Consider the following 26,744-nt stretch of genomic DNA (forward strand, 5'->3'; position numbering starts at 1 on the left):
ACCCAGTGTGGGGCTTGAACTCATGAACCTGAGACTGAGCCAGCCAGGCGCCCCAAAGCAGTATTTGTTTTACAAGCCAGAATTTTATTTTTAGCAAAGGTTATAAACACTAGTTATTTTTATGACATTTATGAAAGGTAAACATTTTCTTGGAGATTCTGGCTTGAAAACAGTTTAGTTTTTTTTTGTTTGTTTTGTTTTTTTGTTTTTTTAAGGCTAGACTTTTTAGAAAAATGTGATGGTATACCATATTGTGTAAGCCAGTAGTAGTACCTGAACTGACATTTGCAATCACTGTGAAACTCAAAGTAATTACTGGTTTCCTTTCCTTGTTTATTTGTTTTTTTTTTTTTTTTTTTTTAAGATTTTATTTATTCATGAGAGACACAGAGAGAGGCAGAGGGAGAAGCAGCTCCCCACAGGGAGGGGACCCCGATGCAGGGCTCAATCCCAGAACCCCGGGATCACACCCTGAGCTGAAGGCAGATGCGCAGCCACTGAGCCACCCAGGCGTCCCTTACTGGTTTCCCTTCTATAGTAATAATTGCAAACTAAATTACACATGAATTTTGGACATGCCATTTCATCACATTCTTAATCTTAGAAACATTTGTATTTTTTGCTGTTAGTTTACTGTTTAATATGGAAAGTTGATCCTTAATTCATCCCTTCTCATCCCCTTTCAAATAGGAAAAGATAGGAAGATATTATAAATATCTTTGTTAGCTTTTGAAAAGAAATTATAAAGAGAGAAAAGTAAAGGCAGTCAAAGACTAAGACTAGTCAAAGACTAAGATGAAAGCCCTCTTCAAAAGGTAGTATCATTATGTTGGTTTTCCAGCAATAAATTCTCAATTCTCTGACATCAGCTGTGGGTGTTCTGTAACTCATTTCAGTTATGGCACTACCTGAAATTAGTGCAGATCCCCATAGGGTAAGGGATCAGTTCTATAAGATTGCTCCTGCTTCAGATGCCAGCCACAAATGGATACCCAGGCTACTTGCACTTTTGCCTGGCCAATTACAAATTTGGGGATTCTTTCAATCCTCCCCCTACCCTCAGGTTCAATAATTTACTAGAACAATCTACAGAACTCAGGAAAACACTGTATTTATACAGTATATTATAAAGAAGACAAATGAATAGCCAGGTCAAGACCTACATAGGGTAAGGTTTAGAAAGGTCCTGAGCCTCAGATGTGTCTGAAAAGTGTGTATGCACAACCAGTTAGCTTTCCCAAACCTCATTGTTCCAGAGTTTCTATTGAAGTTTCATCACAAATGCATGATTAAATCATTGGCCATTGGTGAACTAAATTTTAAGTCCTTCTCCACTCTCTGGAGGTGAGGTGGCAGGTAGGCCATGGGATTGAAAACTCCAACCCTGTAATGATATGATTGATTCCTCTGGCAACCAACTTCTGTTCTGAAGCTGTCTTAAGACCCGATCAAGAGTCACCTCATTAATGTAAATTCAGTTATGATAGAAGGGGTTTGTATGAGTAACAAAATACTCCTATTGCTCAGGAAATACCAAGGGTTTTAGGAGCTCTGTGCCGGGAATAAGACACAAAGACCAAATATATATATTATGCCACATATGCTTATCTAGCGTGGATCAAACACCCTCTGTATTTAGACTCTCTGCCAAGCATTGAGAATAGGAAGAAGAAGACATGATGCATGTATTCATGGAACTCACACTGTAGGTATGGAGACAGAGACAGTGAAGTTGCATCTTACGTGGGAAGTAGATTTGAAGCAAAAGTATGAGATTAAAACCTTTTTTAGAATTAGGCAGTATTTCCCTTGATAGTCTCTTGAATTGCATGAATTCTACCTCAGTATCTTTCACCAAGCCCAGCAGCTTAATTTTCCTGACTTACAGACCCAGACACTAGTCACTTTTCTTCAGCTGAGCTCTAGTTGAAATAGTTGGCCCATGATCAGGGCCATGGTTTATGAAAACTATGAACTTCATCTTTTAAACAGAAGCACACTCAGTTGCCTCTTCTCAATACAAGATACTTCCACTTTAGATATACCAAGGAATTCAGAGACACTAAGGAATAACAGATTTATATACCCTATCTCATGATGCTAGATAAGTTTATTGACTGGGCACACTAGCACCATTTAATTGTGTTCCCACATTCATTCTCTCTCCACCTGAGTCCCTTGATTCCTTCCTATACAGTGAATAAAATGCTCATATGATGTGATTCCACTGTATATAAACATATGTATAACAAGTTCATAATATATTTTTATAAGTGCTCTGAAGACATAAATGAGGAAACAAGTTGTGCACTTACTTTTATAGGTAAAGGAAGGTGTATAAAGTTGAAATAGCAAGGGAGCTAGCTGGTCCCTAAAGAATGAGAAGCAGTTATAGTATTTTCCATCTAAATACTAATCATATAAATATTTTTTGAAGATAATAAAAAATCAGCCCGTTTCCTATTTTTCCTCAGTGAAGAATTCTTCTGGTTACAGAGTATGTTAATTAATTCAAGGAAATATATTGAGCATGTTTAAGACACGACTGAGGCAAAGGATTCCAGTCCTGTGTCTTCTTTGGCTTATATGATGCTTGTATAAGTTCTCTTCATTTTGCGTAGCACCCCAAATTGTACTGGTGAATGTAAAATGGGAAAATTGATCTTTCCCATTGAGTTGAGAGAGATATGGCAAAATAATGTGTCCTTTGACTACCTGCCAGTTCTGGGTAGTTGTACATCTGCCATTTGTTATTTGTTTTTTTCTGTGTCTTATGCTCTTTTGTTTTATTCTTCCATTATAGTCTTCTTATATGCTAAGTAGATATTTTCTAGTATACTACTTTAATTCCATTTTTCTTCCTTCTTCCCTTTCTTCCCTCCCTCCCTCCCTCCCTCCCTCCCTCCCTCTCTCTTTTTGTTTTTTAGTTACTTTTTTCATGGTTACTCTGGGTATTACACTTAACATCTTAATTTAAGACATCTTAGTTTGGATTAATCCCAATTTAATTTTCATCCAGGCATATCTCATTGTCCTTCACTTTGCTGTGTTTTGCAGATACTTTTTTTTTTTTTTTCTTTTCAACAAATTAAAGGTTTGTGGCAGCCCTGCATTAAGCAAGTCTGTCAGCACCATTTTTCCAACAGCACTTGATCATTTGGTATCTGCGTCACGTTTTGGTAACTTGCATTTTGAACTTTCATTATTGTATTTGCTATGGTGATCCGTGATCGGTGATTATGACTTGCTGAAAGCCCAGATGATGGCTAGTATTTTTTAGCAAGGAAATATTTTTTTTTTTGCAAGGAAATATTTTTTAAGGTGCATATATCATTTTTAAAAATATAATGCTATTGCGCATTTAATAGACTATATTATAGTGTGGAACATAACTTTTGTATGTACCAGGAAACCAAAAAATGCATTTGAATCACTTTATTGCAGTATTTGCTTTATTGCAGTGGTCTGAAACAGAACCCACAATATTGCTATGCCTGTATATATAAAACCATTGTTCCATTATAACATCATTTGTGCAAATAACATCATTACACGTTATAAGCCCATCAATACAATCTTATAATTATAACTTTTGCATCTGTCTTAAATGAGATAGAAGGAAAGAATTACAAAAATACATGTTTATTATCTTTTGTGTTTACCTAAATAGTCATCTTTATGGGTATTCTTTACTGCTTAGTGTGGATTTAAGATGTTGTCTGTCTATTATCCTTTTGTTTTAGCCTGGAATGAAATCCCCTTTACTATTTCTTATAGGTCAGGCCTGCTAGTGAAAGATTCTCTCAATTGTCATTTAGCTGGGAATATCTTAATTTCTTCTTTCTTCCTATCTCACCCATATCTCCTTTGTTTTTAAAGAGTAGTTTTGCTAGATATCAAATTCTTGCTTAACAGTCTTTTTCTTTCAGGGCACCTGGGTGGCTCAGTAGGTTGTCTGCCTTGGCTCAGGTCATGATCCCAGGGTCCTGGGTTCGAGCTCCCTGCTTAGTGGGGAGCCTGCTTCTCCCTCTCCCACTCCCCCTGCTTGTGCATGTGCTCTCTCTTTCTTTTTCTCAAATAAATAAGATCTTAAAAAAAAAAAAACATCTTCTTTCATTACTTGGACTATGTCATCCTACTGGCTTCCATGTTTTCTAATGAGATGTCAGCTCTTAACCTTATTGAGGAAATTTTGTGCATGATGAATTGCTTTTGTCACTTTCAAGATTTTGTCTTTGGCAGTTTGGTTATGATGCATCTTGGCATGGATCTATTTGAGTTTCTCCTACTTGCAATTTTTTGAGCTTAGATACACAGATTGTTTCCATCGAATTTGGGAATTTTTTGCCATTCTGTTTTCAGATATTCATTCCATCTTTCTCTGTCTCCTCTTCTGCTGAAGCTCATGTTATGTATATGTTGACAGAATCCCATAAATCTCTGACACCCTGTTACTTTTTCTTCATTCTTTTTTTTTTTTTTTGTTCCTCAGATTGGAGAATGTCAACTGACCTGTCTTCAAGTTTACTGATTCTTCTACCAGTTCAGATGTGCTCTTTACTTTCTTTAGTAAATTTTTCATTTCATGTTGCCCTTCTAACACCAAAATTTCTTTTTTTAACACCAACATTTCTATTTCATTCTTTTTTATTTTGTTTTATTTGACAGAGCACAAGCAGGGGGAGTGGCAGGCAGAGAGAGAGGGAGAAGCAGGCTCCCTAATGAGCAAGGAGCCGGTTCCGGGCCTCAATCCCAGGACCCTGGGCTCATGATCTGAGTCGAGGGCAGACACTTTACCAACCGAGCCACACAGGCGCCCCTAATTCTTTTTTTATAATTTTTGTCTATTCATTTATATCTTCTGTTAGGTAAGACATGATTGTCAAACGTTCCTTTAATTCTTAGACATAATCTTTTCTTTAAAATTTCTTTTTTAAGATTTTATTTGAGAGAGTTTAGGCATGGGGAGAGGAACAAAGGGAGAGGGAGAGAGAGAGACTCTCAAGTAGAGTCCTCACTGAGTACAGAGCCTGATGCAGGACTCAATCTTACAACCCTGAGATCCCGACCTGAACTGGAACCAAGAGTCAGCTGCTTAACTGACTGAGCCACCAGGTGCCCTTGTTCTTTGAAATGTTTTTAATAGCTGGTTTAAAGTCTTTGTCTAGGGCAGCCCCGGTGGCACAGCAGTTTAGTGCTGCCTGCAGCCCAGGGTGTGATCCTTGGGACCTGGGATTGAGTCCCATGTCAGGCTCCCTGAATGGAGCCTGCTTCTCCCTCTGTCTGTGTCTCTGCCTCTCTCTCTGTGTCTCTATGAATAAATAAATAAAATCTTTAAAAAAAAAGAAAAAGAAAGTCTTTGTCTAGTAAGATGAATTTTTGAGCTTTCTCAGAGGCAGTTTTATTGACTTCTTTTTTCCCTGTGTATGGGTCATGCTTCTCTCTTTTTTTTATATGTCTTATCATTTTTTTGTTGTTAGAAACTAGACATTTTAAATATTTTGATAGTTAAGGAAATCATATTCTTCCCTATCCCCAGGTTTGTTCTTGCTCTGTTGTTGGTGATGTTATTTATTTAGTGCCTTTCTTAGATTAATCCTGTACAGTGTCTATTCTTTGAAGACCCTACTCATCCAACCTATTGGTTAGTTAATGGTTGGCCAGAGATTCTTTTAAATACCTTGAGCCAATAGGCATCCTTCCACCTTTTGTTGAGGAGCTCTGTATATGTGTGTGTGTGAGTGCAAAGCCTCAAGTTCAGCCATCTTGAAAGATTAGGGCCTTTTCAGCTTTTTTGAGCATGCAGACAGCTCCAACATGTGCATAGCCTTCTAAATTTCCAGGGCTATGTCAAAACCTTGTAAGTTCTCATGGACATGTTAGTCCTCAGTTTTTCCTTTTAAGTTTGTGTTCAGCCTCTTACTAGCTGCAACTGATAAAAACTGCCTTAGGTAACTGTGATGTTAAACAGTTGCTGCTAATTGTTTTCCATAAAGATACTGCAGATAGGACTATACCCAGGGAGTAAGCTCTGAGTCTGATCAAATAAAGTCCTGAGAATGGAGCTTTTCAATGAGCTGCCAGGCAGGTCACATGGTGACAGTTTTCTGTGATTGGGCTTTTGGGGAACTGCAAATCTATTTTGGTCTCTCCATTGCCTGCTTGCCTGGCTGTTTTCACAGCTGTTCTGGAGCTCATGGCAGGGTAGGGATAGGTAGATGAGATTGGATTACCAGGGCAAGTTAGAACACCATAAAACTTGTTGTTCTTGCTAAGATTCACCTGCTTTTCTTGAATAAACACTCTGGATTATCACAAGCCTTTTAGTTTATTTCCAAAATGCTGAAAAAAGTTGATTTCAACAGAATATGCCAGTGTTCTTGTTGCCTTTATGGAGAAGCAGGTTTTTTAAGGTTGTTCTTCTGCCATTCTGAAGTGTTTCTATATAGTTTATCTGTGTCCTTCCAGTTTCTTATCCAGCCTCTCATAGCTTGCATTTCTCTTGTGCGTTTCTCCTGGCCCTTGGAACTCTCTGGTTCCATGGCTAACAAACTTATATTTTCAGGTATTCACTGTTACTTCTCTTTCTTGACTGGCAGCCCTCCCAGGGGCTCATTCTCTCATATCCTACATAAATCAAAATCCTTTTATTCCTTCCTTAAATATTAGTATTCCTCAAGTTTCTGACCTATGCCCCTTCTTTTGTCTGTGTATTCTCTTGAGCATTTTTTTATCCATCTGTTATTCAGACTCCCCAATCTGTTGTCTTCTCTACCCAGATCTCTTTCTTAAGCTCTACATTTGTGTACCTAATTGTGTTTAATGTAAATCTCCATTTGGAAATTCTTTAAACATGTAAAATTCCACAAGTTCAAAATAGAAATCAGCCTACTCTCCTTTCTCAGTTTTCTTTGAATGACATTCATAATCTATCCAGTTGCCTAAACCAGAAGTTTGCATCATCCTTGATTCTTTCTCTTTTACTCTACTCCCAAATTCCAATCAGTTATCTCTAAATTCTGTGCCCTAAGTCCTTCTTGGTGTTTTCTCCATCAATACTGACATTTCTCTCCTGAATTACTCCAGTAACCTCCTAAACATATTTTCCTATTAAAATGCTGTCCCTAGTTTCTCCACAGTGTGTCCACCAGGGAACTTTATAAAATGCAAACTCACATAGGTCACAGAATCTACACACACACACACACACACACACACACACTCACACTCACATTTACACATGCATACTTGTCCTTTCTCTCCCTTGCACTCTTTGCTCCTTCCTAACTACATTTTTCCTGTTCCCATACCATGTATATTCTCATTTGCTTTCAGATTTTGTATGTACTGCAACATTCTTTCTCACTTTGCTCTTCTGAGTTGCTTCCTCTGGGAAGCCTTTCTATGTTCTTACAAATCTGAGATACTTTTGAACATAGACTTGTCATACTGTAATTGCCTGTTTACTCATCTCTATCTCTGAGTAGAATGTAAAAAGTTCATGAGTTCAAGGACTATGATTATGAGCAGCCCAGGTCTAACACCTAATATTGGACTTTAATAAAGAGTTTGAAGAATGGAGAATTTATGCCTGTGTTTATGAATAATAAAACCAATTGTGTTTAGCACTGGAAAAACAAAGATGTGTTAGACAAATGTATAAATAAAATAGACCTTTGAAACATCTGGTGCTTGAGAGATATAGTTCTGTTAGTAATGTGGGATTGGTAACTTAAAGCCAATGATTCTTTTTTTCTAAGATTTTATTTTCTTGAGAGAGGAATGAAAGAGTGGGGGGAGGATCAGAGGGAGAGGGACAAGCAGACTCCATCCTGAGCATGGAGCCCAATGTGGGACTTGATCCCACAACATTGAGATCATGACCTGAGCCAGAATCAAGAGTTAGATGCTCAAGCATGCAGGCACCCCAAAGCCAATGATCCTGAATAAAGCCATGTACGCTTTAGTTGGAGAAATAAATGGCATGAATAAATATGAAACCCCAAAGCATTATTTACAAATGAAAAGAGAAAATGAAGAGAAACTGAGAACAGAAAGTTATATACATATGCCCTTTGTAAAGTTAATTATTATACTTAGGTTTTTGTTGGTGGATGGGTTTTTTGTTTTTTGTTTTTTTTTAATTTCTAGGTCATTTAGAAGTAGGTGACTTCTTCCTGCCTTTCTCTTTCAGAAATTATATAATATGTAGAAAAAATACATATACAAAAAGAAAATTTTAAATTATCTCCCTTAATGTGTTATACATATTTTTATAATTGAAATAAGCCTGAATATCACCTGAAATAAATATATCATAAATATCTCTTCATGCCAAGAAATATACTGCAACACCATCTGTTGCTGAGGTTGGCAAACTTTCTGTAAAGGGCATATAGTATATATTTTAGGCTTTGGAAGCTAGAAGGTCTCTGTTGGAACTACTCAACTCTGCCAGTAGCAAAGCAGCAAGAGACCATTCCAAATGGATGTGGTATAATAAATTTGTATTTACGAAAACAGGCAGTAAGCAAATTGGTATGAGAGTCATAGACGTGATGTAGATAGATCATAATTTCCTATTTTTGAAAATTTACAATTTTTTTTTACTATTGGTAATATTGTCTAAGCATCTTAATATTTAAATCTCTGTGTACATTCTTAATTTTTTTCTTAGATGATGGGTGATATAACACTGCTTTCTTAAGTGACTTTGAGTTTTGCTTGGTTCATTTTGCAGTTTTATGGGAATGGGGAAAGAAAGAGTGAAACTTTAGAAAGAAGCAAAGACAGACTTTGCTTGGAGGGATACAGACTGAGGTAATGACAGTGATATAAAACTTAAAAAGATATTCTAGGAAGAAAATATGAAAAACTCGATAAATAAACCTTTCCTGTTCACACACCAAGTTTTTCTATTTGATAGCTCTGGAGAGTTTTGTTTAAAATCTTGTGTATATTGAGTTTGAGATTTGGGAGATGGGATTGCAAGTTACAGAATAAGCATTTCTTACTCCGTTTTCTAGGATACTCTTGAGCCAGTGTGATTTTGATTATGGTGACCAGTCATCTTATTTTAAAAAGAAAAGAAAAAAGAAGATGTTAAGCTTTTCTGTTCTGGGTGAAGGCTAATCAGTTAGAGCAGGGATTGGCATAACTACTCTCCATGGACCAAATCTCTCCCACTGCCTGTTTTCATAAATGAAATCTTATTGGAACAACATGGTTATGCCCATTCACTTACATATATACTGTCTGTGGCTGCTTTTGGGCTACAGTGGCAGAGTTAAGGAGTTGTTTCACAACAGTATGGCCCATAAGGTCTAAAATATGTTACTTTACAGAAAACTTTGCAGACCTAGAACTAGAGGAATGGTACATGTTAGTCTGTTTATCAAAAATGTATCTGCAAAAAATACAGGTAATTTTCCTATGGATAAACTAGTAAGATTTTAGATGCACCATTTAATGAAGAGACCAAACCTAGGCATTTAAAATGCAGAAGAAAATGTGGGAAAATGGCATAAGAAATGTTGGAATACAGAGGACTTAATGTTTAGTGTACACCTAAATTCTATAAAAGATTAGATTCATGGGCAGCTGGGTGGCTCAGAGGTTTAGCGCCGCCTTCAGCCCAGGGTGTGATCCTGGGGTCCTGTGATCGAGTCCCATGTCGGGCTCCCTGCATGGAGCCTGCTTCTCCCTCTGCCTGGGTCTCTGCCTCTCTCTCTGTCTCAGTCTCTCATGAATTAATAAATAAAATCTTAAAAAAAAAAAAAAAAGATTAGATTCATAGTATGTACCTAAGTCCTGGCTGTTATAGAGACACCTACCTTAGTTAGAGAAGCCCTGCTTACATAGAGTTGGTAAGTAGCCAGCTCCACACAGTTTTGCCATGGCGTCTTTAAAAGCCAGCAGTTATGCTGTGACAAGTCTGTGTGGAGCTTTCCTGAAACAGCTTTATTGCAATTTCTGAATTAGTCAACAGCAGTCAAACTGGAAAGCCCAAACTCTTCAAAACTTTTGAAACCTGTGTGTGTAGGCTTAGTCTCCCAACCACAGTCTCCATTCCTACTGAGTGTGCTGCCTTAATTCAGTTTGACCTGACAGTAAGAGAGGACATTCAGAAATTAGAGACATGAAGAATGCCAGTTGCTTGCTTGCTTTGGATCCACATGTTACTTAGACATAGCTTAATATTCTTTTTTTTTTTTTAAGGTTTTATTTATTTATTCATGAGAGAGGCAAAAGGAGAAGCAGGCTCCCTGTGGGGAGCCTGATGGACTCAATCCCAGGACCCCAGATCATGACCTGAGCCAAAGGCAGATGCTCAACCACTGAGCCACCCAGGCGCCCCAGAGCTTAATGTTCTAAACTGTTTAAGAAAGAATCCCAAATCACTTAGCAAGGTTTCAAAATAGCAAAGCTTTTGCTAATTTTATTCTTTTTTTTTTTTTTTTTAAGATTTTATTTATTTATTCATGAGAGACAGAGGCAGAGGGAGAGGCGGGATCCCTGCAGGGAGCCCGATGTGGGACTCGATCCCGGAACTCTGGGATCATGCCCTGGGCCAAAGGCAGATGCTCAACCACTGAGCCACCCAGACGTCCCACTTTCACTAATTTTATAAAAACATTCTTAATCCTGTGTGTGGAGCTCTTTGGAGTATAGTGAGAGAGCCTCTGGATTGAAGTCACAAGTCACTAACTAGATGTTGCAGAAACCTGAGTACACAGCACCAGCGACCTGCCTCTGAACTTATTTTATGAGAGAAACCATTAATTGAATGTTTAAGCCACTGATTTGAGGGTGTTTTCTCTATAGCTGAATCTACTTCTAACTGATGAGGGGTAGGATAGCTTATCTCGAAGGGACTTTACTATGTGTGGCCCCACACATTTGTGTTGGGGTAGAGCTGATGGAGGGAAATTTATAGAAGTGGTCTGTATCTTGTCAAAAATAAAGCAGTGCTATTATGGAACTACAAATTTTACAATAATAAGAGACCACTGTTGCCAAAGAGAAATTGACTCTCACATTCATTTTTATGTATTTTATTCCTTGTTAACTTTTTGAATTTATTTTATCTTGTTTCTCATCATTTTCTTTTCTGTGATACTCATTCTGTATTAGAGCCATTAAGTACAATGCCAACAATTCGTGCTGTGTTCTTCAGGAGGTTGTTCTTAGGGAAAGGTGGTAAGGCACTGAGCCATCCCTAGCTGCTGGAGAACCAGAGGGAGGTACATCTGTGTTGATGTAGTGATTGCAGCTTTGCCTGGGACTGTGGGTTATTCAGGGTAATAAGGTGCTATAAGCTAGGGACTCTTCCCAACACCCATGTCCCCCTATAATTGTGTTATCCTTAGTTGTATCAAAGTCCCTCTATTTTCACAGATTCATTTTTTCAGATACTCAAGACTTTTACATGCTTGTTTCTCCTTAAGGAGTTACTCTATTTTGCTAAGTGTTTGTTCATCCATTTAATAAATATTAATCACATGTTAGGTGCTTTGTGCTGGGTCCTGGGGATATTATAATCATTCAAACAGGGTACCAACTCCAAAGAATTTTCAAATGGGAGAGTCAAATAAAACAGGCATTTATATTACAAAATAAGAACTGAGGAGTTAAAGATTAAGGAAACCAACATTTACTTTTTTAAAAATTGAAGCAAAAAATAAATAATTGAAGCAGCATGGTTAGATTTTATTGATCTGCTTCTAAATTTTGATTCAGTTATCTAGTAGATATGTGATTTTAGGAAAGTTAACCTTTATGATACTTGAAAGGTTGTTAAATGTTTTAGAAATAAATGTATGTAAAGCACTTAGTTCACTGTCTACTGAGTAAATCATTTCTGCTTTTTTCCCCCTAAATCATACACCACAAATTATTGTAATTTTAAAGCCTCCATAGAAAGATACTATCTTTGGCCACTGCTTCATAGGAGACCTGAAAAGTGGCGATTAAAAAAAAAAAAAAATTCTGTGAACTTTGAACATCCGCCCCGTGAAGAAACTTAGAAGAAATCAGATTTTATAATTATTTCTTGTAAAATTTCTCCAAATTTCCATTATTGAGATATATGGACTGTAAAATTATTATCTTAGGAACTTAGAAAATTGCTTATAAAATAAACTATAACATTAACTCTTGTTTTGTTTTTTAAAGATTTATTTATTCAAGAGAGAGAATGCACGGAGTGAGGGGTGGAGAGAGTCTTAAGCAGACTCCACACTGAATGCAGAACCCAATGCCAGGCTGGATCTCACAACCCTGAGATCAGGACCTTAGGCCAAAACCAAGAGTTGGACACTCAACCGACTATACCACCTAGGCACCCCACTATTACACTAATTCCGTAATCACTGGTCTCAGATTTGTTTGTCAACTTAAAAGAGAATACTTCTCTGTCTCCCCACCTTCCTTACTCCATGTTTAGCATGCCACTTGCTCTTAACTAAATTGTGGCTTGGTTTAGTGTCCTCAGTGATCATGGGTATAACATTTTTTCATGAAATGTTTAAAAAGCATTCAAGTAGATCATCAGTAAATTAATATATTTTTAAAGACTCATTCATTGTTACAATTTTATTTTTTTCTATTTTAAAAATTAAGAAACTAAAAAAAAAAAAAGAATTAAGAAACTACAGTATTTGGGAGATGGTACCATGTTTGAAATGAAACAAAATAATCAAAGAATTTGCTTTTAACTGAAAGTCTTTTTCTCCCCATTCCTTTGAAATTAAGCAACATAACTGCTGCTAAAAATAGAAACTGGTCTAACAGCAGCACAATTTGTAATTCTTCAGAGGTGTGAAAGTTGGTAGTTGAAATCGGATTACCACACTTTAGAGGGTATAGATCTTATTCCATTGTATGATTGGTCTTTCCAATTTTGCTATGCCGTATCTAATAACTGCTCCAGATTTGTTAATTCTGTTACAGCTGTACCTTAAAAGTAAGATACACTGATGTTCATTGTAGAAAGTATGAAATATAACAGTAGAACTTAGAATTAGTCTCTGTGTATTTTATCTAAATCATTCTAAGTTATAAATAGGAAAAAGTACGCAAACAAATAGTTTCCTACCAAAAAAGAGAAAAAGCCCAGTGAAACAGTGGGATAAGGGTTGGGGAAGGAGTGTAAGGATTGTGCTAGCAGGCAGTATAGTGATAGCACATGAGAAAATGGTATCTTCTTCCATCACTGCCATTCTCTCTGTTTGAAGTCGACAAATGGCATGTACCCCCGAGGAACTAGGGACAGAGCTCTGAGGACAGGAGCCACTTCTATACAGCCCTGCCAGATTCAGGAGAGTAATGGTGCATCTGTTTTCTGTTGCTGCTGGTGTTACTTAACCTTGTCATGGATGTGTTACTGTTTCTGTGGCACTCCTTTTGTGGGTTCTTACCCATATTACTTTCTTTATCATGGCTGTACCTGATTGTCTGTTTGCAGGTCAGCACCATTTACCCCTTTTGCACCCTTGCCTGATATAACAGCTTCCTGGGAAGTGTGCATGCTTGTTTTTTCACCTCTCATTGTGTCTCCTCCTCTGCCACTCCACCAAATGTGCAATTTAGATATCTAGAAATCTATTACAGACAAATGATCTGTAGGGGTTTTCTTTTTATTTTTGTCTTGGGTTTTTTTTTTTTTTTCCCTAATAGCAAAATGTCATGTTTACCCTTTCCAAAATCCTTCTTCCCACCCTTCTAGCAAAAATTCCACATACTAGAACTGCTGTTACCCTCTCCTTTCTCCCAGAGCAGTCTCTGTCTCAGGGAAGTCTCTTGTTTGAAAACCTGTATGCCAAGACAGACATGCATTGATTTATTTAATAAACTTTCAGTGACTTTTTGTCAGCTTCATAACACTGTGCTAAGTGGTATTATTATAGGGTAAATCAGTGAAGTATATTAATATAAAGCCGGTTAGATTGTAAGGTAAAATATTCAAACATATTTTCACCAAACTACTATTTCAGTCATACTGTAATGCTTATGTTTACAAAATGCTTCTAAATGTTCTGTTGTGAAATGTAGTTAATATAGGTGGCTTTAATTATGGGTTAATTTTCTTCAACTCTTATCCTAAGTAAAGCTGTGTTATCATTAGAACATTAAAATGATTTGCATTCTGATCTTCATAATGTTAAAATTTTAAAATGCATTTCAAGACTAAACTTTATAATGTGTTACATTTTAGGTCAGAAGACATGTCTTCATCTGCATGGCATCTTTCCTTACCTCTATGTGCCATACGATGGTTATGGACAGCAGCCAGAAAGCTATCTTTCTCAGATGGCATTCAGTATCGACAGAGCACTTAATGTGGCTTTAGGCAATCCATCTTCCACTGCTCAGCACGTGTTCAAAGTGTCATTAGTATCAGGAATGTAAGTATATGTTAACATCTTTTTAAATTTCTGTATTTAAAAATCTGTATTTTTAGTACTATTTCAAGTAAAGGAAACCTATTTGATTCAAAGATACTCTCTCTTCTAATCTGATGGAAATGGGGCAAATTTTATGCTGTAATTTTTTAAAGTAAATTTTTATGATAGTAAAAGATAGATGGTTTAACCTTTTCCATTTCTCCACTTCTTAGAACTGTAGAAGTTCGTGTAATTTGTTTATCACATAATTTACTGAGCACCTTCCATGTGCTAGGCACTTTTCTAGGTGCTTGGGATATATTGGTGAACAAAAAGATTCCTGCCCCCATGAAGGTATAATGGGAAACAGAAAATAACCAACAGATATGAAATAGATTCATTTATTTATTACATGGTTGTATTATGGAACAAAGATGGAGAAGCAGTATATGAAGGATCAGGAGTGAAGGGTAGGGAAGTGGACTGGTAGCAGTTTTATATAGGGTAATCAGGGAGGGTGTCATTGACAAAGTAAATGACATTTGAGCAAAGACTTGAAGGTAAGGAAGTAGGAATAACATGGAGATGACTTGAAGGGAGGGAAAATAGAGTAGGACAAAATGTGGTTAGAGAGGGATGAATGGATGGATATTATATGTTGACCAATAGTTCTTTTTTGTTGTTGTTGTTGTTTGTGTTTTAAAGATTTTATTTCTTTATTCATGAGGGAGAGAGAGACAGAGACATAGGCAGAGGGAGAAGCTGGCTCCATGCAGGGAACCTGATGGGGGACTCGATCCCTGGTCTCCAGTATCAGGCCCTGGGCTGAAGGCGGCACTAAACTGCTGAGCCACTGGGCTGCTCTGGCCAGTGGTTCTTAAAGTATGGTTTCCAGGATCACCAACATAAGCTTTACCTGATTTGACAACTATGAGAATGTACCTGTCAGTTCTCTAAATACAGGGAAAGTAATTGAACAATGGCCCCACTACCACCCTGAAATCTTTCTATTATTCCATTTGAACTGAAGCTGCTTTTCATAGATGACTCCTAGCCAGTGACTAAGCCTAATAAGGATACTAAGGCAGGCCTGTTTCTGGGAGACCCTTGAAGACTCCGAAGGCCTTTCTGCGCTTTGATTAAAATCACACTGCAATAGAAGACATTTCTACTGATCTTCGCTCTGTCCCTCTCTCATTCACTTGAGATCAGATGTGTAAGTTTGGTGGCTATCCTAGCTTCTCCTGGGTCCCTCCTCATTTTCTTTCACAAGTGTTTCCCCTAATAAATTTCTTGTACATATTGGCATCTACTTCTCAGAGGATTCAGAATAACATACTTGGGAACTTATTTAGAATATATTCTTGGGTCCCACTCTAGACCTAATGAATCAGGAACTCTGGTGATAGAGCCCAGCAATTTGTTTTAATAATAAGCCTTTGTAATGATTCTGATGCAGTTTGAGAACCACTGCGATAGGCTGTTGTGAGGACTTAACTTTTACTCTGAGCTACTGTAGGAATTTGAATATCCACTCTAACTTAAACTTGAAAGGATTACTTTAGCAGTTCTGTGAAGAGTAGATCATTGGGGGATAAAGATAAAAGCAAGAGAGAGCATTAGGACTCTGTTTGATTAATATGGGTGAAATGAGAAAATATGGTAGCTTGCACTTGAGTAGTAATGGAAATAATGAGATGTGGTCAGCTTCTGGGTCTGTTCTTGGGGGTTAATAAGCTTTGCTATCTGATTGGATGAAGGTTGTGCCAGGGGTCAAAGATGACTATAAAATTTTGAGTCCATGCTGCTAAAAGGATGGAAGGCAGGCAGAGCATGCTGGCAGGAAAGATTTGGAGCTCATACTAGAACACTCTGAATTGATATGTTCATATGAAATCTATCTTAAATCTGTCTACTTCCACCTTAATTTAGGCTTTCCTCTGGACCACCACAGTATCCTTTTAATTGAATTTTCTTCTATTTTTGTCTTGCTCTAGAGCCATAAAAATACTCCTCGTATAACATACATTGAATCCTTTAAAAATCATTTAAAATATTTAAATGGGTTCATATTGCTCATAGAATAAATTTAAGCTTCTAACCACAGCCTATATGATCTGACCCTTTCCTGCCTCTGTAATTTAGTTTATTATGTTCCATCTAGAAACATAGGTCTTCTTTCAGTTCCTCTAATGGACTGAGCTCTTTCCCAGCTTTGTACATGCAATTTGTTTTCCTTAGGTGCTCTACCCGTCTCTAATCCTTCAAATCCTTCACCTCTCCAGAGAAGTTTTCTCTGACTTCCCTACTTAAAATAGGTGTCATTATTATTATTCTGATGTCTGCCCATTTTTTGTTTCCTTCAGCACTAATATAGTTGGAGTTGTTCTGTTTGTTCACTTAATTATGTATTTCTCCCACCAGCATGTAAACTCCACAAGAAAAAGGACCGTGTTTGTCTTGTCCACCGTTACATCCTTAGTACTTGTATGGTGTTGGGCATTTAGTAGGTATGGCTCAGTAACTATTTTGGTTGCATAAATGAATGAGGTAGAAGTTCACATTTGTCCTATGAGAGTCACAATTAGATTAAAGATAATTATCAACTTTATATTCCAATTTTTTTGTGTTTAATAGTTTCTAGGAACTTTGATATGCATATTCTCATTTCAAAGTTGAATTTCCAAGCAACCTAGTAAAATAAATAGTTACCAGTTCTTTCTTTTCTTTTTTTTCCCCAAAGTAAGCTCTTCCCCCAATGTGGGTCTTAAACTCAAGACTTTGAGATCAAGAGTTGTATGCTCTACCAACTGAGCCAGCCAGACAACCCAGTCACCAGTCTTTCTGTATTTTTGATGATTATTTTCTTAAAGACGTCATCATATTTTTAAGAATCTGAATCCCGAGGCAAAAGATGAGCTGTTCTATATAGCTGCCATTCTCTTTTTCCTTTTATTCTAATTTTTTCCTAAACTGGATCTCTTTTTGCTTACCATACATTCTAGCTTCTATTATTATTCTAGTCCTTCAATTTTTCCTACTTTAAGGTAGACAGTGTTGCATCTAGCTACCAAATTAAACTACAGGTTTAATTCTAGTCTTTTTAGATAATGCATTATCCTGAGGCTAGGTCAAGAGATAGGATATGACCTTAGGCTCTTTCTGGAATTCCTTACCACTCAGCTACCATGATTCTCAAAATCTCCTATAAAGAGATTTTTAATCTATCTAAGTTTATTGGGATCTTTTGCTATCCATTTTCATTTTCTTTCTCACTGTTATATTAAAAAACAATTATCAGATATAATTTTAAGCATAAAATATCTATACAAACTCTGTTCCATTCTACTTTCTTCTGTCCAAAGGGTCTCCCTCTTGAGGAATACTTTTGGCAAAATCAGCTGAAGCCAACAGCAGGAAGTAAGGGTTGCAGGTTAAGTTATATAGAAGCATAAAATGGAATTTATAGAATTTCCAGGCTATATTTTGGAGAAGTAGATGTGAAAACAGAATCCTAGGGTGCCTGGGTGTCTCAAGTTGGTTAAGTATTTGCTTTCGGCTCAGGTTATGATCTCAGAGTCCGGGGATCAAGTCCTTCATCGGGCTCCTCTGCCTGCCCCTCTCTCTCTCTCTCTCTCTCTCTCTCTCTGTCTCTCATGAATAAATAAATAAAATATTTAAAAATATTTAAATTTAACATTTAAAAATATTAAAATATTTAAAAATATTTAAATTTAACATTTAAAAATATTAAAATATTTAATAAAAATATTAATCTAAAATGCACCAGAATCCTAAATTTATAAAGACTTAACTTATATTCAGTTTTTGAAATTTATGAAATTTTAATTGGAAAACCCTAAAGATTGTTAGTAAAACCAAAGCAAAGATAGCATGTACTACACTACATACTTTTTTTTCCTATTTATCTGGCTAAAAATAACTCATGTCTCCAGTTAGCTATATTTACATGAAAAATACCATAGCACGAGGACTAAATAGTTGAATTTTGCCAGTCAGAGAGAATGAAATCATTCATGTAATGTGTCTTTGTTTCATGGCAACAGAAATGAGATAAAGAGCAGCAAAGTAGACGGGAAGTGGTTGTGTTTTTTTTGTTGTTTTTTTTTTGTTTTTTTTTTAAAGGGTGGACCCTTTTTGGGGGAGAAAAAGAAGGGCAAGGAATTAGGAATTATGGTCAGAGGTGACTTTTCTGAGGAGGTGAGTCTGAGTAGAAATCTGAATGAAGATCAAAAGCAAACCATACCAGGGTTAAGGGCAAGCTTTCCAGGCAGAGAGGATGGCAAGTTACTTGAGAGTGGATCAAGTTAGAGGAACTAAAATGTTTAGAATTTCTAAAGGAAGAGTTATAGGACCTAAGATTGGAGTGAGTAGCAAGAACAAGATAACTTTTTAGGCCTTGGTAAATAGTTGGACTTTTTTTGGATAGAAATTGCTTTACAGGGTGCCTGGGTGGCTCAGTCCGTTAAGCATCTGCTTTTGGCTTCGGTCATGGTCCCGGGGTACTGGTATCCAGCCACCCCATTAGGCTCTCTGCTCAGTAGAGAGCCTGCTTCTCCCTCTCCCTCTGCCCCTCCCCCAACTCGTGTTCTCTTTTTCTTGAATAAAGTCTTTAAAGAAAGAAGAAGAAATGGCTTTACAACAATCGTATAGCTGGCTCTTACCTAAAAGCTTAAAATAGCTAGGGTGAAAAAAAAAAAAGTTTATACTCCAAATAATGACTTTACTGCCAAATTACTTCTGTATTTGATGTCTACTACTCTGTCAGACATGACAGAAATGATGTCCTTATGAGGGTAAGTTCTATCTAGTGTCCATTATAAAGGGACAATATTTTTTACATGAAAGTTGAATGGGTTTATCTACCTAAAGGCTTAACCAGCCACTTATTTACAGATAAACTCCGGGGAGATACAAAACTTTTTATTTTTTGTGCATATTCATACTTGTTTATATTTATACTTTAATTCTATTGTCTTTGAGAGGGATAGTCTAGGGCTGGCTCAGTTGGTGGAGCGTGTGATTCTTGATCTCAGGGTTGTAAGTTCAAGCCCCACTTTGGGCATGGAGCATACTTAAAAAAAAAAGAATAAGAAAATAGTAGTCTGTATATCAGAAGTACTAGTATGGTTTCATATCCTCCTGCAGTGATGTAACATGATATTCCAACTTATTTTATCTTGCACTGAAGACTGGTACCTTACCATGTAGATTTTTCCTTCTTCCTTTTTCCATTCCAGCTAATGCTCTTGAGAAAATTCCAGCCTCAACATAATTAGGGTCCTTAAGTAAGGCTATGGTCTTTTCAATCTCTTAAGTTCCTGTCTACACAGTTTTCATAGCCTTTGTTGGATTTGGATATGTGTTATGTACACACACTCACATGTGTACATATATGATAGGTAAATTATCTCTGGCTAGTGAACTTGCAAAATTAATAATAAACAGAAACAAATAAGCAAAGTAACATGAATGCTGTTAATTTAAGGACTTTATTAATGAAGAATTTATCGCTTTTGACAGAAAGAAATGGGAAATAGGTGAACGTGCTTAAAAGATCTGTTTTTCTCATACATGGTTAGAGTAAAGAGAAAAGATCTATTTTTTAATAGTCCTTATGATTGAAATTAAGGTATAAATAGTTTGCCACCCTTTTTGTCTCTAGTTTTTTGAGAGTAGTATTTCTAAACTTTAATTTCCGTATTATACATATGGTTTATGTAGGTTTAATTGAAAGGTTTTGGAATGGTTTTGTTTGTTTGGTTTTTGGGGTTTTGGATAATATGTATAAATAAGTGAATTAGGTCAGCTGAATCTAATTAGGGCAGTAAGTTGCATTACTTCATCTCTTAATGCTGAAAATAATTTGAAATATCTTTTTCCTTTATTTCAGGCCTTTTTATGGTTATCATGAGAAGGAAAAACACTTTATGAAGATCTATCTTTACAATCCTGCAATGGTGAAAAGGTACAAAGAGAAAAATGTGGATAGCTGTCACTTAAGTATTTTAATAATGAAAAGAAAAATCTAGATGACAGGATTATATCATTTGTAGCATTATTAAAGAAAGAGCTCATAATATGTGTATATTTATGTGCGTGCAAAGAGAGAGCTATGGCTTGGCCTCTAGGAAGGATATTTTAAGAGTGAAAGGGACCTTGCTTTATAGCCCCTTACTGCTGCTTTTTTGTCTTATGTTTAGAAAGCTTGTACAAGTAGATAAAAAATGATGGCTGCCTTGTAGGATGCCCTGCCAGCCAGAGCAAATGTTCAGTACCAGGAGAAACTTGCTATTTAGTTTCAAAGCAAAAAGAAATGTGTGAGAGTGAGGCCAGAGTGTAAGGGCTTCAGATAACTCAAAATCCTGTTGACTCTTTATTAATATTAATGAAATTTTATATCCCAGGCTTTTTGTTTATGTTTCTGGTTTTGTTTTGTTTTTTCCTTCTCCCAGTAAGTCTCTGTATCTTATTTTGTTAATGGTCCTGGAGCCTAAGTTATTGATGTCAGGAAGGGCAATATATAAAGAAGACTTCAGTCATCCTCTGGGGCTCAAAACAAGGGTTTCCACTCTGTGTGGTGATGAGCTAGGGTAAAAGCATCCTTGGAGAAGTGCTATTTTTTTTTTTTTTTTGGAAGATCTCTTTGCTAGTAAGTACTAGGTTTCAGAAGGTAACCTTTTTCTGTGAGACACAAAGTGAATGTTTCCCAGAGTGAATTTAGGCACTAAGAGAGGCACGACAACCAAGGATGTGAGGTTTATTCTGAATTAGGCCAACTGAATGCTTCACTGAAGCACTGCCCTAATCCCAGTGGTTAAGCCCTTCTTCAAGTAAGTAACCAGTGAAAACTAGTTTTCTCTATAATCTGCTCCTACCCTTATCCCAAACAGCTTCTATTATGTAGGGTACCAAAACAGTTTTTTCAGAATAGGCACTTAACAAGCAATGATGTGTCTTGTACCACTTCCCCTTGGTCACACTTTCACATATCCATGGAGTCCAAAAGATCAATCCCTGTGAATTTTTACCCTCTCTTGCACACACAGTGGTAAGAGAGTAAACATTAATCATTTTTAATCTTTCTCATTCCCAAGTATGCTAGAGGGGTGCCATGAATAAAATTTGCTTACATCTTTAAAAATAATTCTATGTGAAGTATAAATCTAATCTGTTTTTCTTCCTTATGCCTATAGCAATCAAGTACTTATTAAACTATTTCCAGTAAGTTTGCTTTAAATAACATAGTTTATCACTGTGCCAATCTGAAATTCCCTGATTTATTGAGAGATTTATTTATTCATTCATTTCAAAATAAATATTTGTAAAATGCCTACATTATTTAATGCACTATGGAGTTTGCTGGGTAAACAGTGAACAAAGTTTGCATGGTTCCTGCCCTTAGGGATCTTATAGCATATAAGAAGATAGAAACAGTAAACAAATAACCCAAATATATAACAGGAAGTTGTGATACATGCCATGAAGGAAAAGGATTCTATGACAGAAAATATTTTCCTCCCTTTTGATTATTTTTTAATACCTTTATACACGAATCATTTATGTTATACTATTTAACTAGTATGGAATGCAGTGGTTAGTGTAGATTCTGAAACCAGATTACCTGTATTCAAAATCTGGCTCTGCTATTTACCTGCTAGGAGACCTTAGGCAAGTTATTTAATCTCTCTGTGACATATTTTCTCATCTGTAAGTAGGATTGATGTTAATGCATGTTGTTCTGATAATCAAATGGTCTTAATATCTGTAAATCGCTCAGAACAGTACCTGGCATATTATAAGTGCTGTGTTGGCTATACTATATATGCAACACATTACAGTACAACTTACCTTTACCCTTGGTCTTAACTTTTTTCCTAGAGGCAGATAAATTTTTAAGAATGTGGTATGCCCTTCTTTTCATACATAATATATGTACATATGTGCACATATTTAATCTTTAAAAAGATTCAAAAAAAAAAAATTCCACATACAGGAGCGCCTGGGTGGCTCAGTCAGTTGAGCATCTGCCTTTGGCTCAGGTCATGATCCCAGGGGCCTGGGATCAAGCCCCTGAGTCAGGCTCCCTGCTCAGCAGAGAGTCTGCTTCTCCTTCTGCCCTTCCCTCTGGCTCCTTCTCTCTTCCTCTCTCTCTTTCTCAAATTAATAAAAATCTTTTTAAAAAATTTCGACATATAATTAGTGTCCTGCTAGAATGTAAGTCTACAAAGATTTTTTTCTGCTATATTTGCTGCTTAATCGTCAATGTTTAGAATGTATGTCTAGTATATAGTAGTCAATAACTTTTTGTAGAATGAATATTGTTTAGAGACTGGCCTCTTGCTTTCTCTACTTGCTCATCTCCTGTGAGCTTTACTTCCATTCTTCTTAAACTACCTACTCACTACACCCTGGAATTTGTTCTACCTCTGAGATTTTAAATGCAAACATCTTGCATTCTCTCTAGGATAGAGAAATCACTACAGATTGTTGCCACTATGAATTCATGGTCTTCAACTTCACCTGGGCCCTGCCCTGCCTTATTTCTGTTTTTCTCTAATCCTTTTCATCTTTCTCCACCCTCTTACTCAAATGTTAAGCCCCTTCTATGGCTTTGCCTCCCTACTTCATAGTGAAAGTGGAACCCATCAGTCTAGAAAAGTGATTGTCAAAGTGTGTGCATCAGGGATTCCTTTGACCCTTTCAGAGGATCTGTGTGGTCAAAATCAGACTCCTATGTTGCTAAATCCAGTTAACACCTTTTTGTCCTTAATTTTGACCTTATGTCTGTGCTAATAGTTTAAAATAACCCCAGGTGTTAAATTTCTTTGCTGTAAGCCTCTTTTGATTTTCCTTTTACCTGTCTGAGCATTCATATTCCATTTTGTTCCTCATTTAACATCTGCAGCTGTGCTTGGGGTTATATGTCTTATGCTTTTATCTTTTCTCCCTATCCTCTCTTCTCACTGTCCAGCCTTATCTACTCTTATGGCTTAGTTTTTTCTTTTTGTTAATCTTTATGCATTCGATATCCAGATATATATATCAATAGCCTAAATTTTCCTTCAGGGCTCTGGATCAATGTATCAGACCATCTGCTGGGTAAATAAAATAGGTCTACACTTAAAAGTAAAGGCTCAAAAAAAAAAAAAAAGTAAAGGCTCACAAAGCAGAGAATATTTTAATTTTAGCTCTTCCATTTTTAATTTATATGATTTTGGACAACTTTTTAATCTAAGACTCAGTTTCTCTATAAAGTGGGAATAATAATATAGGGTGTAGTGAGGATTACTTGAAATTAAACATTTAAAACACCTAACATAATGTCCAGTACATACTCCTTAAATATATGTTAGCTACCTCTGCTGTGTAAATAAAGTTATTCTTACCCTCATTTTTCACTGTCCTTCATGGTCAGTATTTTCATGGAAATCTACCTGGATACCCCACAATACCTAAACCCCAGTATTCTTATTCCCCCTCTAAAAATATCTGCAAAGAAGCCTGTTTTCTTCCAGTCCTTTCTATTTCAGTAAACGTGGCACCACCAAGAAATCTAAGCATCTCCTCAACCCCTTTTCTACCACATCCTCTACATCTAGTCAGTCATCGAGGCCTGACTGTCTCATTCCGTGTATGTCCCCGAATCAACATATTGCTATGATCAAGCCACCATCATCTTAGTTTTTTCACAGTAGCCTTCTGATTTCCTGTCTCTAGTCCTGTGTATTTTCTAGCTAACTTGGTCATTTTTCTTTCATGCTGTGTACTTCAAAGGCAAATTCTGCTATCTCTTCAAATGTCTTAGTAGGCTTTACATGACCTGACTTTGCATTCGCTCTCTAGCCCACACTCCGAGACATACCACAACCTCTGTCACTAAGCCCACTCAGTGATTTCAGTTCCCAAGTAAGCCGTATTTTCTTATGACCCTTTACATGTCTAATTTTGTTTGTGTGAAAAATAGTACTCTTCCCTTTCTTCAGAAAAGTATCTTTAATTCGTCATTTAGTCTCCTCTTGGAGATTTCTCTTCAAGAAGACTTCGCAGAAACAACCTCTATACCTTCATCTTATTAATATCCCTTCTAGATGTTTCCTATACTTCCCTTGTATAGCATTTACACTTTTTATAATTGCCTATTGTTTGTATTCCCCATCATGAAGGAAAAATAACTCAAGAGAAGAAAAATGGTAATATTTCTGAGTGGTGGATTTGGGTCATAAATCCTTTTTTGGAACTTTTTATAATCTTTTAAAATGTTTTTCTCAATTTTAAAAGGGAAAAGCTCTTTTTGTTGTTGTTGTTTTTTGTTGTTGTTTTTTAAGATTTTATTTTTAAGTAATCTCTATACCCAACGTGGAACTCAAACTTAGAACCCTGCGATCAAGAGTCACATGTTCCACTGACTGAGCCAGGCAGCTGCCCCAGGAAAAGCTCATATTTTAAAAACTTCTGACATTTTGGTTCTTTAATATTTAGTATATTAATATATATAGTAACTAATATATACAAGTTAGTTTTAGAAGTCAAAATACTCATCCACGAAGTTTTTTGAAATTTTCTTTGAGTGTGCAGCTTACTTTAAAACTTAATCTAAACTAGTAATTTCTAACAAGGTACACATTTCCAGTGAAATTGAAATAAAAAATTTGTAAGCTAATACAATGGATTTCATTCTCTATAGTAGTGTAATGTTTCACTTAACATTTTAGGAACCATAATTTTGTGATACAACCTTTTTTTTTTCTAATTTAGGATATGTGAACTTTTGCAAAGTGGAGCCATAATGAATAAATTTTACCAGCCTCATGAAGCGCATATTCCCTACCTCCTACAGCTGTTCATTGACTACAATCTCTATGGAATGAATTTAATAAATCTGGCTGCTGTCAAGTTCCGAAAAGCGAGAAGGAAAAGTAAGGTTAATTTCCCAAGTTCAAATTAAAGCTTTGAAACAAGGATTATGTAATTGATGATTTATAAAATCAACATATATTTAGGAAATAACTGCTGGACAAAGAATAAAAAGAAATACACAAAATGGTATAAGGATTTATTCGAAAAAGAATCTCAAAAGAAATTTTTTGGGTAATAACTATTGAAATATAATTCACATACCATACAACTCATTTAAAATGGACAATTCATTGGCTTTTAGAATTTTCACAGAGTTGTACAACCATCATCACAGTCAAATTTAGAACATTTTCAACACCTCTTAAAGAAACCCTGTAGTCTTTAGCAGTCACCTCTATTCCTCCCATGCCTCCCACCCCTAAATTAACAACTAATCTATTTTCTGTCTCTATATGTTTGCCAGCCTGCACATTTTCCATAAATGGAATCATATGGGGTGTTTTTCTCACTTAGCCTGACGTTTTCAAGGTTCATCCATGTTGTAACATATATTAGTGTTTTATTCCTTTTTATGGCCAAATAATGCTCTATTTTATGAACATACTACATTTTGTTCATTCATCAACTGATGGAAATTTTGGGTTTCCACTTTTTGGCTATGATGAACAATGCTGTTCTGAACATTCGTGTACAAATATTTGTGTAGACATGTATTTTCACTTCTCTTGGACACATACCTACGAATATAATTTCTGGGATCAGATGGTCTACCATCTTTTGTTTTTGTTCTCATTGAATTCATTTTCTTCTGCTTGAAACAAAATGAACCCAACACTTTTTTTCTGCCAACTCTATTGTCCTTTTTAACTGTTAGGATTTTTTTTTTTCCTTTTCCTTTCACTGCCAAACTTCTTAGACCAGAGGTTAACTTTTTTTATTTTTTAATCTCATAGTTTACTAGTTATTCTTTTTTGATTTAACTTCTTATATTTCTTCCATAATACCCAAACTGAGCTCTGAAAAGTAACCAGGGAGGATTTTCTTCCCCCATGAATAGTGGATTAGTTATCGTAATCAGCTTTCCTATTAAAAATAATTTAAGGGTTAGGAAGATTAAAAAAATATCTTAAATGGATCAAAGAGATTACAAAACAATAAAATACTGGCCAAAAGAGGAAATAGAGTGCTGAAAATCAACCCTTGCCCTGAGGGGTTTGCTAATCCTGGAAAATTTGGAGTCTCCATTAAGACAACCATATCAAATGGAGAGGCAGAAACAAAACCCAAGGTCTCCTAGATAGGTTGGAACCCTCCACAGAGTAATATAGGGGTCTTACTGTCTTACGATCTGATAGAGTTTGTAAGATGCCCTTCCTTACAAAATAGGAAGTGGAATAACCTTTGAAGACATTTCAACCCAGTTTGAATTCCTTGGAACTAAAAGAGATTGCCAGATCTTTAAACTTTGAAATCTCTCCC

General features: G+C 36.2%; 1 protein-coding gene across 6 annotated transcripts in view; it reads left to right on the top strand.

Moving 5' to 3' along the window:
* The window catches only part of REV3L (REV3 like, DNA directed polymerase zeta catalytic subunit), a 177,305-nt gene that overhangs the window by 38,548 nt on the left and 112,013 nt on the right, over positions 1-26,744 (top strand). For all 6 annotated transcript variants that reach the window (XR_013382817.1, XR_013382816.1, XM_077902752.1 and 3 more), the window contains 3 exons: positions 14,216-14,405; positions 20,299-20,373; positions 25,164-25,324. Coding sequence is in view for 4 of the 6 variants with exons in the window: in XM_077902752.1 (XP_077758878.1) it covers positions 14,216-14,405; positions 20,299-20,373; positions 25,164-25,324 (426 nt within the window). In the remaining 2 variants the exon portion in view is untranslated. The remainder of the gene's footprint in view (positions 1-14,215; positions 14,406-20,298; positions 20,374-25,163; positions 25,325-26,744) is intronic.

Source organism: Canis aureus, chromosome 7, assembly GCF_053574225.1.
Source record: "Canis aureus isolate CA01 chromosome 7, VMU_Caureus_v.1.0, whole genome shotgun sequence".
NCBI classification, from domain to species: domain Eukaryota; kingdom Metazoa; phylum Chordata; class Mammalia; order Carnivora; family Canidae; genus Canis; species Canis aureus.